The following is a 16,350-nucleotide window of genomic DNA, read 5'->3' as shown; positions in this document are numbered from 1 at the left end:
TGCAGCTTTTCGTAGCTTCTTTCAATCCTTCTAAATGGTTCAAGTGGAACTATTAACTCGCCTATCTACTCCTTCTTGTAGATATGTCTCATCAAGATATTGAGTACTTCATAGATAGTGGAACTATCCACAACATTCTAAGGAACCGGCAACTATCTTTGGATTTTGTGTCTTTGTAAATCTTTTGTGACTACAATAATCGAATCATACCGGTCATTAAGGGACGCGGTTTAGCTGGAATCTTGATGTCTCATGGTACCATGATCAACGTCACAGATGCCCTCTATGCATTGAGAGGCAACCGAACCATGTTGAGCTTTAAAGATATTCATGCTAATAGTTTTCATTTGAAAACACATTGTGAGAATGAAAAAAAATTCTATACCTTCTCATGAATGCGGACTGAACCGCATCTTGGAGAAATTCATGAGTCAATCTAGTGGACTGTATGTCACTAGGATTCGAATATCGAATCACATGTTGTCGCCAAACAACCAAACAAGATATTTGGGACACCGACTCATATAGGTTTTAGTTTGACCATTTAAGTCATCCTAGAAGAGATGGTCCAAATTTTGAGAAATTCTCATGGACATCCATTCTTCCGCTCAAAACGAAGACATTCGAGATCTAGCATCACCATGAAGCACAGTGGTGACCTGGGGGACACTGACGTCACCTGAATACGACTCCAACTTCTTAGAGGCCGTCCGGTCAATTCCTCAAGCAATTGAGGTGCACCGGTCTTCCCTCGATGTCGCATTGGCCCCCTACAATGCTCATTGCTCGTTTTGAAAGCCTATTCTTTAGCTAAATTAGAAGTGAGACCCTCCTACGCTAAATGACACAAAAGAGAATATTCTATTCTTACATCAAACTATGTAGATAGATACAACCAACTTGCGGACACCTTTTTATGCTTTATGATGTTGGTTGAAGTGTTAACACACTGGTCACGTGTTACACTATTATCTACTGCTTATGCTGCTTAGACTTTTACGGGCTCACTACCCATTCTTTCAAGAAGTTTATGAGGATATAAGTTGAAGTGTCTTGTACCCCATGTTCACACGTAATACCGTCTCACCGAGGCTACGACCAAGCAACTTTAGCATGTCGCTCGAACATTATTGATGCGCACCAATCTTTCTATTGCGTTTTGGGGCTATGCAATATTTGAATACAACTTTACTATTCATCTACGACCCACCATCATTCAATATTGTTCGTGACTGTGTACCAGGATTGACACGAAATTGCAATCCTTGAGCTCGGCTAAATGTTATTTCTAGGTGCCAAATTGCATTGCCACTGCGTATAATGATGGGTCATTTGAGATGAATAAGTACTTAGGTTGGTTGGATATGAACTTCCACCTCTAATCTGCTTATGTAGAAACCTTGTTAGGCGATCTCATTCACCGCTAAATTGCGGATTGTCACTTTGATGAGACAATATTCCCGCCGTTAGGGGGAGATAAGAACACAAGTGTTCAAGTGGAACGATGTGAATTGTTGTGGTTTGTCCCCACTAAGTCTCATCTTGATCCTAAATGCTTAAAGTGTTAAAGTGACGAGATCACATGCTGCAAATATATCTACAATGATTGATGTCCTATCAAGAGGACATGGGGCGACCAAAAGTTGGTCTTGGCGCCATCACCATAGATGGTGATATGGTGACGCCATATAGTGGCAAAATTGGTGTCACAAGGCCGTGTGGCTCCCTAGCTAAAAAGAGGGAGGCCCTTAAGTTTGATATTTTCTTGCACTAGGAAGAAAGCGAGCTTGGCACAACCTGATCCATTGATCAGTGATACTCAAATCTGTCTCATGAAGTCTGAATTGTGATTATCGTTGGGGGACGCCTCAATGTCAAATCCAATCCATATAGAGATCTCTACAATTATTACACTAGTGTACATGAGGATGTGGGATAATGAGTCTACTATCGAACCACCCTTCGTTGATGGATATCAACTTAGTTGATTGGCCTAATGGAAAGATGCAATCCAGCATTAAAAAAGAGATAGGTCCTTGGGCAGGTGATGCCGACACCGCAAGCTAAACTCTATCAACTATACCCTTGTTAGATAGCGTAGTGAGAACAAGAGCTTAGACTCACCTTATGACGCAAGGTCTCTCACTAACACGCACTGAGATCGATTACGATGAGATATGCTCTCGTAATGGATGTCATTAAACTCCACTACTTTTTCAGTTTGGTAGTTTCCGAATAACTGAACATGCAGCCTATGAATGTGGTCATAATAACATCTCTATGAGATCAGAGATATACATGAAGGTCTTAAACGGACTTCATTCATCCAAATCAAGTGGCTCCAAACCATAGGAGCATGCGTTTGCTAAATGTATTGAAACGCACATGGACTCTACTTGATTTGGAAGGGATATGATGAATTATGCCTTTGCGTGTTCATTCCGGATTTACATGGACTCTTGATGGATCAAGAGATGTTAATATGTATCAAGAGATGCCAATATGTATCATCAACATCCAAAGTTAGAATGAAAAAGATCTTGGGAAGACACCGTCTCGATAAGGCACTCGATAACTATATTGATGATGATTTTCCATCAATCAGCTTAGGCGCTCTTTACTAGTGAGGCCTACATATACTCGTATGATTAGTCAAAGTCTTTACTCTAAAGAGAGATCCATTGTTTTGTCTAAGAAAGATGGCAAATATGTGTTAAGAGATGAAATTCCCATCTAAGTACAATAAGACGCATCAATGTACTCAACACAATACGAAAGACTTGACATCTCATTCGCTATGAAAAGTTGTAAAGCTAAGTATAGCTACGCGCCCACGCAACACCAATGTAATGGCAGTAACTCCTTTTTTAATACTTAATGGTATGAAAGGTTGAGGTTTATTCTATCCCTACATAAGAAAGACACATCAAAAGCAAAATCAGAATCTACCAAGTTTCATAGGTCAACTTCCACAAGACCTATAGGAAATATTACTCACTGGAAAATGGTGAAATTGGTATCATTGGAAAGGTCTATGTATCTACTTTCCAGGAACATCAACCATTTGATCATACCTATCATGTTGAGTGAGTTATGGCCGTTTTCGTAAAGTAGGACGGATCTGTCCGAAAATCTAATTTTGGCAAAACAGTCAACTTCGACGGGACTTTGTGAATAGATCCTGATGAACCAGAAAATATGTAATATACGGTTGGAAAGCTCTATGAGTCTAGTTTCCAAAACCGTTTATAGTTCGTTCATATGTATTTCGTAGAGGAAGTTACGGCTATTCTAGTAACTGAAGGTCATGCTGCGCGGAAATCTGATTTTCTGCACGAACTTATGTTTTGAGTTCACAAGCGGCCCTCTCCTCAAGATCTAAGTGTAAAAGATCATGTTTGAGGACAATACGGCATGATCTGGATAATCATTGCCTAATGCCACATTTGAAGACATGTTAAAGAGCATTGACATGCTAAGTTGTTGAAACTTCCGTGATTAGTAAAAATCAAGAAGAGCTCTATGATTGATGTAAAGATCAGGGGGAGGTGCGAATTTCAGGGGAAGTCTAGCACATGCATACATGTCACTATCAAATGTGAAAGGTGTGTTGTACTCTTTTTCTCCTACGTTCAAGGTTCAGTTTTTCTCCCACAGGGTTTTTGTGACTTGACGAGGTTTTTAACGAGGCAACAGATCAGCACCATCGGCATATCAGCGCACGGCACAAGGGGGAGTGTTCTAGGATATTCTGTATCTTTCTAGATATTCTTTATGTGTGTCTTGGCCTTATGCCAATAGGATATGTAGTTTGACTAAATCTATGTATTCATTATCCTTACCATATTGGTATTGTGTAATTCCTTATATAAATGGCTCCTATCAATGAATAAGATGATGATTATCTTATTATCTTTTTTTTCTCTACACTTTATATTTCATCAAGTTTCAAATTGATGCTAAAATTGAGAAATATACCAAATTTAACTTTCTACTGTCTGAAGGGCAAATTAGAGAAACCGAAAAATGATAAAAACTATTAATTATAGACATTTGCTCTATATAGTATGTTTGCTTATGTGAAGTGGGTGTAAAATAAAAATAAAAAATGTATAGATTTATCTTAAAAGAGGTCTAATATTTTAGGTTTTTATATAATTTTCTCTTGTTGTTTTAACCTGCAAAAGGACCAATTACTTCTGCAAACAACTCAAATAGAAGGATTAATGGTCTACACTCTAGGCCCACATATAAGATAATCCACAAGCGTGGTATCCAAATTCACTTTACATCTCATTATATCATCTTCAGCAATATCATAAACTGAACTCAAATTTCCAAATTCAATATCATAGTTGAAAACAGTTTAAATTCAAGCCATATTGTATCCAGTATCCACATGAAGAATTACTAATTCCATTTCCAACAGAGTAACCCGGCATGTAGATTCAACCTTTCAAAATTTAAGGACACATATCCAAATAATTGACCAAGTGAGAGTCATATCTGGTAGCTTATCGCAGCAGACATTGACGTATCCTTCACCGGCTTTGTTGACGATATATGTAACACATGAAATATAATAAAACACATTTTTATGAATAAAAGGTAATAAATGAATGACATAAACCTCATCGAAATCAAGTATGGGAGCTAGCTTCAACTTTAAACTCCTGTGCACTTGTGCATCTGTACGTTACTTCTGTCCAGCCTCTAGTATTAGTGACCTTTTAGCTTTCCTGCTGCATATCAGTACGTACTACCCTGTAGTTCCATAAACGCAACTATACAATTTGTACACAAGTAACAAAGGACATCCAACATTAATGCAGTTCATGTGGAACACTATATAATACTGCATTCATGATTGGAATCTTCCACTGTAATTATGTGAGGTTTCTTCAGTTACAACACACTAGAAGATTATTAATGCTTCAGAAGAGAATAAGAGTAGTTCCACTTACCAATTAGTAGGTAATCTGAAAGGAAAAGTAATGATAAAAAAACTGATACGTAAAACTCCAAACGGTTTCTTGTAAAAAGTTAACTCTGCCACTGTAATTAATCATGCCTCAGAACACCCGCCTTCTAGTCGTTCACCATGCTAAAATTGCTGTTATGTTGCTTTCCCAGGCTAACAAGAAGAGACTGCAACCTGTCAGTTTTGCTAGTCAAGTACCCTGAGTCCCTGACACACTTCTAGGTCTGGCCAAAAGGGCCTTTATCACGTATTCAAAGTCTATTCAAAATCACAAGGACAAAGAAGTTTTTAACGTGATGCAATTGCCAGTTGATAAGTTTTCCGCATCAATGGGTTTACCAATGATCCCCAAGATTCTATTTCAAACCATAAATGAAATCCAAGAAACCTTTGGAACTGTCTCCCATTGTTGAACCAGAAAGTTTTAAGATGGAAAATGCATTAGAGACTCCTAGAGAGGAGCTTGATATTGGTGATTTTATTATTCTAGTAATAGATGCAATTGATTCTAACCTGCGCAAATAGTTTCACCCAGATGTAGGTAGGACAGGTTTAGTAATAGACGCAAATATTGATTATAGCCCACGCAAATAGTTTCATTCAGAAGTTGTAGTTATGTATGCATTATCAATGGATGCTTGGGTCACTTGTTTAATTCACTCTATTATTCTGTGCTACGTACATTTTTCCCGGTAGGCCGGCAACTCTATTATGCTTGGGTTTTGAAGAAAAGTAAAGAAGTTGAAGAAGATCAACTTGGATAAACATACGGGAACTAGGGGTGTCTTTGATAAGGACGGTAATTTGGTGGACCCACTTGCAAGGTTGGCTGCTCCCAGTGATCCCAGCATTCTTGATGGACTTCAAGGTATGTACGTACAGATTCCTGAATTTTGAAAAAATGAAACCCAAATGTGCGCTGAAATATTTGGTTGATTCCACTACAATCGATTGAATCGAATGTCTGAGCTTCTACATGACTGAGGTTGGGTTTTACGAATCGAAAGTGTTCTTTACTCTATCATTGGATCAGACAGAATAAATATAGATCAAGTTTTAATCGCCTGAATATGATGACTAAATCCGACATGTTTGTGCATGAACCGGAATGTGTTTGCAGCTGCTTGGTTTAGTGTCCTGATACATACATTATTTTTGCTGCAGACAAGAAAGAACAATTTCATAAGAGGCTTAGGGAAGAGGTGAAGAAGACAGACAAGCAAGACAAGGAAAAGGACCGCCAGCGTCGTCATGAAAAAAGAATGAAGGAGAAGATGAAGTTGAGTCAAAAGGAACCAGAGGATTTGATAAACTGTTATTTTGTCTATTCATGTTCTCCAGGAATGGACTATTTATACAAGACATACCAATACCTAATAGGAAACTAATTACAAAGAAATAATACAAAATATCATAATAACAGCAAAATATTCACAATCCCTGATATTAAGGGATATGACTCACGCCAACACTCCCCCTTAAGTTGGTGCATAAAGATCACAAATGCCCAACTTGTCAAGTGAGTCATGAAAGGCTTTACTCGAGAGAGCCTTTGTAAGGATATCAGCTAACTGTTCTTCAGTAGGTACAAAAGGAAAGAAAATGATTTGGCCATCTAACTTCTCTTTAATGAAATGTCAATCGACCTCCACATGTTTTCTGCGATCATGTTGAACCGGATTGTGGGCAATTTCAATTGCAACCTTATTATCACAATAAAGCGGCATAACCTTCTTCTGTCGGAATCCCAAATCTCTCAACAAGTGTCTCAACCACAACATCTCACAAAGACCTTGGGCCATTCCTCTATATTTTGCTTCAGCACTAGAACGAGCCACTACGTTTTGTTTCTTGCTTTTTCAAGTGACTAAATTACCACCAACAAATGTGAAGTAACCCGAAGTAGACCTGCGATCTGTAATATTACCTACCCAATCTGCATCTGTGTACCCAGAAATATCTAAATGACGATGTTTGGAAAAGATTAATCTTTTTCCAGGAGCAGACTTCAAATACCGTAAGATACGAAATACAGCTTCCATATGGACCTCACTGGGATTATGCATAAACTGGCTTACCACACTAACTGCATAAGCTAGATCAGGTCTGGTATGTGACAAATAAATTAATCTTCCAACTAACCGCTGATATCTCACCTTATTTGTGGGTACTTGGTCCTAATACTCTGCTAACCGATGATTATGCTCAATAGGAGTGTCAGCTGGCTTACAGTCAAGCATACCTGTCTCTGCCAATAAGTCTAAAACATACTTCCTTTGACTCAACACAATACAATCTTTCCCACGAGCAACTTCAATTCCCAAGAAATACTTCAAATTTCCTAAATCTTTCATCTCAAATTCAGAAGATAATTGACTTTGTAACCGTTGAATCTCCTCCAAGTCATCACCTGTCACAACCATGTCATCAACGTAAATAATGAGAGCAGTCACCTTACCACTCCGATGTTTAAGAAACAAAGTATGGTCTGAATTACTCTGCCAATACCCAATTCTTTTCATGAACTTGGTAAACCGGCCAAACCAAGCTCTAGGAGACTGTTTCAACCCATAGAGAGATTTCTTCAATTTACACACCACTCTCTCTCCCGTAGAAGTGCCATATCCCGGCGGCAAATCCATATAAACCTCTTCTTGTAGATCACCATGTAGGAATGCATTCTTTACATCAAATTGCTGCAATGGCCAATCAAGATTAGCAGCTAACGAAAGAAGTACCCGTATGGTGTTAATTTTCGCTACTGGTGCAAATGTCTCATCATAATCTACCCCATACTTCTGAGTATAGCCTTTAGCCACTAATCTTGCCTTGTACCGGTCAACGGATCCATCTGAATTGTGCTTCACCGTATAGACCCACCGACAACCAACTGTTTTCTTCCCGGGCGGTAATGGTACTAATTCCCACGTATGATTCTTCTCAAGTGCATCCATTTCGACTATTATTGCCTGCATCCACTTTTCGCATCTCATTGCATCCTGCACTTTACTAGGAAGAGACACAGAGGATAATTGATTCACAAAAGCAACATACGGTTTAGACAACCTATGGGTCGACACATAATTAGCAACAGGGTACCTAGCTTTTGTAGTGAGAGTGGGTTCATAGTGTTTTAGAGGTTGACCACGAGTTAGACGAACAGGTAATTGTTTTGATGGAACACTATTTGACACAGAAGAAGAAGATCATACCTCGGGTGACAATTGCGCAGGTGAGACCATTGATGAGGGAGAGGGGAAGACAAAAGAGTTGTGATCAACGCCAGTAGAGGCCGAGTTACCCTGATTGGCTGTATATACTTGGTTCGGATCATGACTGCTTGTACCGACGGCCTGACAAGGTGGTGGACCGGAGCCTCCTGAACAATTTTCAATGGACAACAGACCAGACCTCGCCGGCCGGCCGCCGTGCAATACCTCACCTCGATCGATCTGAGTGGAATCAAGGTCCACTAATTCAGGCGTCTCCAATTCGAGCGGCTGAGTTCGACTACCACCAGCAAGCCCAGTTTTTTTCCCTTTTTGACGACCGCCGGTGAGGTCCAGACCAGAGTCCAAGTCGATCGGACCAGTCGCTGGGCTGTGTCGCTGGGCCTCTGCATCGCTCACTGAGATCGGACCGGACAACCGGTCAGGTGATTATGAGTTGTGGACGACCAGTTGTCTAAAGCTGGTCCACCTATTTGTTTGTCTGTTGCCAAAGACCCTTGTGTCGACTCCTCCAATGTTTGTTTCTCACTAAACAAATCTTCGTAGTAACACGATTTCTCACCCTGATATGGAGTCGCAGATGGCAAAAAATAGCATATATCTTCACTGAACGTAACATCCATGGTGACATAAATCCTTTGAGATGGTGGATGATAACACTTATAACCTTTTTGGTGAGATCCATACCCTACAAAGACACACTTGAGAGCTCTAGCATCCAATTTGGACCTCTGATTTTTATACTGATGGACATAAGCAACACAACCAAATACACGAGCAGGAAGAGTATTTAGTGATGGAATGGAGACATATTCCGACAAGACATCAAACGGAACACGACCTTGAAGAGGGTTTGATGGAAGACAATTGATTAAGTGAGACGCACACAACACGGCTTCTCCCTAAAGGTACTTAGGCACGTTAGCACTTAAGAGGAGAGACCGAGCTATGTCCAGGAGATGACGATTTTTTCGCTTAGACACACCATTTTGCTAAGGTGTTTGTGGACACGAGGTTTGATGGATAATACCATGACTTTGGAAGTACTCACGAAAAGAATGGTTGACAAACTCCCCCCCCCCCCCCCCCCCCCCCAACTTATCAGAACGAAAGATTTTAACCTGAGCATCATATTGAGTATGGATAAGATTATGAAATGCGGTAAAGGCTGAAAAAACAGAATCTTTTGATTTTAGTAACACAACCCAAGATAATCGAGTAAAATCATCAATGAATAGAACAAAATATCGCATTCAAGAAAGTGTAGAGTATTTTGAAGGACCCCATAAATCCGAATGAATCAACTCAAAAGGCATAGTGCTGGAATGAAAACTCAAAGGATAACTAGACCTATGACTTTTAGCCAAGGCACAGGTTTCACAATGCAAGCTAGACTCATTAACTCCCAAAAAACAAAGAAGGCATCGATTTCTTCATAACTCCAAAAGATGGATGACTCAAACGTCTGTGCCACAGCCATAGCTCTTTCAACCGATCAGAACTCAATGTCAGGGCTAAAGGTTGTGTTGGTGCTTGTGTTGGTTCTGCGTACATGCAATCCAAGTGAAACAGTCTCCCCCTCAGGTCTCCCTTGCCAATGATCACCTTGGTGCATAGACTCTGAAAAACAACATACATTGGATAAAAGGTTACAGAGCACTTATTTTGATAACTCAATTGGGATACAGACAAAAGATGATGAGACAACGAAGGTACATAAAGCACATTATGCAAAATAATGGATGGTGTAACCTGAATAGACCCAACACCTAAGACCGGAAAGGACACGCCATTGGCATTAGAGACATGGATATATGAGGGAATGACAAAGACATAAAAAAAGATTTATCATAGGTCATGTGATCGGACGCTCCGGAATCAATAATCCAAGTATCACTACCAGTAAAGTCAGAAACATGTAAAGCAACACCAATTTTACCTCTGGTTTCCTTAGTCAAGGAAACATTACCCAAAGGGTCTTGCCCTCCAATGCCATAGAAGTCTGGTTCTGGCACTAACTGGACTGCTGCTTTGCCTCCTCTACCACCACGACCTCCACGTCCTCCGGTGTTATTGCCTCCTCTCCAACTAGAGTTGTTAAAATTAAACTTTCGGAGCATAGGGCAATGGCTCTTCATATGGCCAACTTCCTTGCAATAGTGACAAGTAAACTGATTATAATTTTGACCATGCTGATATCCTTGACTTCGTGGTTGGTAGGACTGGTTCTAAGATGGAACTAGGGTAGGGTTCCTTATCTGAGGTTGAGGTGGCGGTGTAGCATGGATTGCTAAACCAGAAATTTCAGTATGAAGACCCTTTGCAGCTGTTTTGTTGGCTTCATCTCTTCGGATATAAGAAAAAGCTTGCTCTAGAGTAGGTGGAGTTGCAAGGCGCAAGAGCTCATTCTTTGGTCCTTCAAAGTGAGGATCTAAACCAGCAAGAAAGACATGAACACGCATCTTGTCTTGTTCCTTCCGGTAGGAAGTGATATCTGCTTCACATGTCATAGGGTTTGGGTTTCTTTGATCAAGCTCTTGCCATATTGTCTTCAAACTCGCATAAAACGTTGCCACAGGTTGTCCACTCTGAGTCAGTTGAAAGGCTTTCACATTCAACTCATGGACACGAGCAAAGTCATTACCATCATAGTATGTTGCAGCAACAGAGTCCCAAATCGTCTTGGGAGAATCAAAATTAGAAAACAACTCCATTACCTCCGGAGTCATAGCTTTGAGAAGAATTCCATCACGTTAGTGTTTGCCGTATCCCATTCATCGAATTTTGGTCCTGCAGCAGGTTTGGTGGCACTACCATCAACATAACTCCACTTTCCCATTCCTTTGATATGAATCTTCATAAGCCTCTGCCATAACTGATAGTTGGTGCCATCAAGCTTGACACCAAAACTAGAGTTGTCGGTAACATTCTGAACAACAACAATCTCTTGGGTCGCAAGACTCTTCTCTCCAGAACTCTGAGAGTCTTCCCCACCAATAATCTTCAAATCCACCATTCTTCCTCCTTTAAATATTCAAAGAATACAATACCACACCACTTAACACCGCCAAAAAGATTAGCCAAGTCCCTGGACATCAAACAAGGCCACCTTAACTATCAAACAAGATCTGCTTGATACACCAATTAAACAAATTTGCACTTCAACTGATTAAACAATAGCTTGCTCGAAACCTCCCAAATCAGACAAAGCTACCTTCACAACTAAGAAACGTCAAACGCCAAAACTTCAAAAACAAAAAGAACTTCAATTCGCAGCGGAACAAAACCAATCGAGTCCGAATGGATCTTGATCGGCTCTGATACCAAGTCAAAAGGAACCAGAGGATTTGATAAACTGTTATTCTGTCTATTCATGTTCTCCAGGAATGGACTATTTATACAAGACATACCAATACCTAATAGGAAACTAATTACAAGGAAATAATACAAAATATCATAATAACAGCAAAATATTCACAATCCCTGATATTAGGGGATATGACTCACGCCAACAAGTTGAAGAGAACAAATGCAGAAGAAGAGGACGACGACGTATCTGAGTCCGAAGAAGAGCCATATGATAATTGATTGCACAAAAGGTCAAAAATATACTTTGATAGTGATGATCGATGATGGTGAGAGAGGAGTAAAGGAGGATAAAGCTGGGTTCGTTGCTACTCAAGTTGTATAGAGCATCCACAACCTTTGGCTCTTAAATTGTTACATTTAATGCACAAGTAGTTGTATGAAATGATCACTTGCGTGGAGACGTGCCAAAAGTTATGTATTTCCATTATACGAACACTACTAGAAAAAAGGACATATGCGACGAAGAAATTTCATCCGTCACTTAGGTAATAACTTATGCTACGAAAAACACTTCGTCGCTTAGATCAATACTTAAGCGACGAAACACAAAACCGTCGCATAATTATTACCTAAGCGACGAAACTTTGACTTAAGAGACGAAATTTTTTTGTCTCTTAATACCTGTTTTAGGCGACGAATGTATAAATTTTGTCGCAATACTTAAGCGACGAAACACTAAACCGTCGTATAAGGCATTACCTAAGCGATGAAAATTTGACTTAAGAGACGAAGGAAGAACTTGAGAGACGAAATATTTTTCGTCTCTTAAGTTTCATCTTAGGCAACGAATACATTAAGTTTGTCGCAAAATTTTGATCTTATGAGATGAAATTTAATACTAATACGACGAAATTTTCGTCACATAAGTGTTTTCGACTTTATATCTCCTGCCTCGCTGCCCAGATCTAAAATAGAAGAAAATTTGGTGGAGCTGAAATCTGGCGACAGAAATCATCCAATCTGGTGACGGAAAGCTTTGTCTACCTTATACTCATATATATATGAAGATCATTAGCTAACTATAACTTGGTATAATCTCATTCTCTTCTTTTTACCATTTATAGTTTTGAGGATGATGTGCGTTGTCTGTTGATGATAATTTTGGGTTACCCATCTTTGATGATGATGTTGTTGAATTGTTGATGATAGCTAAATCTCCTCCTTGTTTAGACCATATATGTTTCCTCCTATTTAAAAAAGAAAAAAAATAGAAGACCATGTTTTCCGGTGAAGAATTCCAGTAAAATGAAGACCATGTTTTCCAGTATAAAATAATCTATATATATATATATATAACTATATATATTTTGTTGGTTATATATATATATATATATATGTAAAGAATGATGTTGTGTTTTTTTAGCGCGATGAATATAAGAATGGTTAAATTCTTTCATTCACGTTTAACCTTAGAAATCTCGTTCGAGAATGATTTTGGTTTGGCAACAAACTAAAATGGTTCTTGAATTGTCCCATTTTTAGACAGTTTGGGAGAATAAGTCTTTGTTATGTGGTTTGCAGTTCTTTTGTTTTTGGTTTCGATTGTGGGTATATATATTTCGACAGAGTCTCCTGTATTGTTCCTCGAGTGCATACTAGACTTAGATATTCATGCACTTGGGGAACTGTAAGGAGATGTTGCCGAAATTTTACCACATCGAAATCGAAACAAAAAAGCAGCAAATTTCTTAACAAAGTCTTATTCTCCTAAATGGGATTAAGACCCTAACCGGAGGCATAAGGTGAAGAAGAAACGAATATTTGTATGATTAATGTTGGTTTGTTGCTATATACTTGATGCTTATTTGTTGTTTCTCTTATATGACAGCAGATGCAAAACATGGACAAAAGCTGGATGTTATACGACAGGTGTCACCACTTGTATATACAGGGAATCTTTGATTTCTTGAGATTTGTTGATTATCATGCTGCCCCAGGAATTGAGTGGCACAAGTGTCCATGTAGAAAATGTATGTGCAACGATTGGCAGACACGATCGGGTATGGAACAACACTTGTCAAATTTTGGTATGTGGAATAATTATACTATATGGACGGAACACGGTGAGGTGGAGGAAAATAATCCTACACTAGCGGAATTTCGAGCAAGTTACATTTATGAAGTTGGGTCATCTAGTGGTACTGCCGGCCCTTCGATATACCCCGCTATGAATATGCTACATGATGTTTTCCCGTATGCTTCAAGATATAAAGAAGAGGCAGTTGATGATGATGCCCCCAATGTCAATAAGGCAGTTGACATGTCTGAGTATGAGAGGTATAACAGGCTTCTCGAACAAGCCTAGACACCAGTGTATGATGACTGTCCAGTTTCAGTTTTGAGTGCCATCATGTCACAGATGCATTTGAAAGTAAAGCACAGAACGAGTAATGAACATTATGGAGACTATTCAAAAGTTATCAAAACTTTGCTTCCTCCTGTAAATAGACTTCCTGAGAGTCATTATAAAACAAAGAAGATCTTGGGCGACCTCGGCCTTGATTATGTGAAGATCCATGCCTGCAAGAATAATTGCATGCTGTTTTACGGAGATTACAAGCATGCTATTTACTGTCCCATTTGTAATGGGCTGAGGTATGATGAAGAGGCTTTTTCAGATAAAGAGAAACCTGTTCCTGTGAAGGTGCTTCGTTTTTTCCCGTTAACTCTGAGATTGCAGCGTTTGTACATGTCATCAGAGACTGCAGAGGAGATGAGATGGCACGGTCTTCCTAGGGAAGATGACGGTGTTCTGAGACACCCCTCAGATGGGGAGGCTTGGAAATCTTTTGACGCATCATTTCTTGATTTTGAGGAAGACGTTCGAAATGTAAGGCTCGGACTAGCAATAGACGGGTTCAATCCTAGCGGCAATATGACTCTGTCTCATAGCATTTGGCATCTTATTTTAATGCCGTACAACTTACCACCGTGGATGTGTATGAAGAAGGAATATAATTTTCTGGCATTGTTAATTCCAAGTCCCAATTCTCCGGGAAAGTGTCTAGATGTGTATTTGAGACCGTTGATTGATGAGCTAAAAGAATTATTGGAAAATGGAATCCCCCACTTTTGACAGACATAGTAAAACTTCATTTAGGATGAGAGCAGTCGTGATGTGGACAATCAGCGACTTTCCTGGCTACGGTATGTTATCTTCTCATACCACTTAAGGGTACAAGGCTTGTCCCATCTGCTTAGAGAACGTTGATGCTGGTCGTCACGCGGACAAGATTGTTTACCTAGGTCAACGTAGATGGCTTCCAATGAATCATGAATGGCGGTTTGATGCAGATGCATTCGATGGCAGGGAAGAGCATCGTGAACCACCCCTATTCAGTCTGGGGATGAAATTTTATACAAGTTGAACTCTTTTGATTTTGGATATTTGAGTAGTGATAAAGATGTCTTGGCCCAAAATCCTGTGCGTCCTGCTGCACTTGACAATTGGCATCATAAGAGTATTTTCTTTGAATTACCTTACTGGTCCACTTTGAGAATTAGACACAACCTAGATGTCATGCACATAGAAAAGAATATTTGTGACAATGTGGTGGGAATAATTCTCGACATTAAAGACAAGACAAAAGACAGTATCAAAGCGCGGGATGATTTACAAAACATGGGCTTACGGCGTCACTTATGGGTAAAAAGGACGGCGTCAAGACAAGTGTTTATGCCTATTGCACCTTACTCGGTGAAGCCCGCTTTCAAGCCTAAAGTTTTCAATTGGTTCAATGATGTTAAGCATCCTCAAGGATATGCAGGAAATATAGCTCGATGTATTAAGATGGAGGAACATAAGATACATGGATTGAAGAGTCATGACTGTCATGTTTTGTTGCAACGTCTTCTTCCCGTGGTAATCAGACCATATTTGCATCATGATGTGGTGGAGCCGTTAGTAGCCTTGTCCAGGTTTTGGCAGAGATTATGCAGTAGAGAGTTGAAGAAGTCAGATGTTGTTGAAATGAAATCAGACATTTGTACTAACTATTTTATTTTTAGACAACTTGGTGGGTATAAAGGTTTTGTTAAAGCAGGGCAAAGCCGGAAGGATCAATAGCTAACGCATACATTGTACTGGTCCAGTACATTTTACTTGGATGTTTCCCATAGAAAGGTATGGTTATAACTCTAAATCCCTAATCATACATTATTATTATTTACATATTTTCCCTATATTTTCATTTGTACTAACTATTTTATTTTTAGACAACTTGGTGGGTATAAAAGTTTTGTTAAAAACAGAGCAAAACCAGAAGGATCAATAGCTAACGTATACATTGCACATGAGTGTGTAACGTATTGCAAGTCATATCTCCATAATACATACGACACAGAGGGCCTCGACCCGGCAAGAACACCTACATTCAACCTCTCAATTGTCTCTGAAGATACACTACGCCAGTAAGTGCAACAAACGACACTTTTCACACAACGGTACATAATAGCAGAGTTGTACAAATTTCAAAAATGCTTCATACAACGTTCAGAAACATTCATCCGTTGTGTGGATAGTCTGAGATCATTCCAGTTTTTTTTTCCTTAAACTAGTACAACACTTTGGACAATATTTTGTTGTCTGAATGAAGATAAAAATGAGGCCCATTTTGCTTCTAACCTGACTCTAGTTTGACATATAACTTGGTGTTGTTACACAACAGTGAAACAAATAAATGTCGTGTGAATGTATACAATTTAAACTATCACACAATACTTTTATATATCTGTTGTTACGATATATCTCTCATGCCAAGTTGCAGACTT

At 39.3% G+C, this 16,350-nt stretch overlaps 1 protein-coding gene across 1 annotated transcript; it reads left to right on the top strand.

Moving 5' to 3' along the window:
• Positions 1–13,930: 13,930 nt before the first annotated feature.
• On the top strand, positions 13,931–14,656 carry LOC101311156. The gene has a single exon (XM_004292129.1). It carries the CDS (start codon positions 13,931–13,933, stop codon positions 14,654–14,656), a length of 726 nt encoding a protein of 241 aa, XP_004292177.1.
• The last annotated feature ends 1,694 nt before the right edge of the window (positions 14,657–16,350 follow it).

This window comes from Fragaria vesca, linkage group LG2, assembly GCF_000184155.1.
Source record: "Fragaria vesca subsp. vesca linkage group LG2, FraVesHawaii_1.0, whole genome shotgun sequence".
Lineage (NCBI taxonomy): Eukaryota > Viridiplantae > Streptophyta > Magnoliopsida > Rosales > Rosaceae > Fragaria > Fragaria vesca.
The sequence above is the reverse complement of the archived record's forward strand: the minus strand, read 5'-3'. Positions and strand labels throughout refer to the sequence as shown.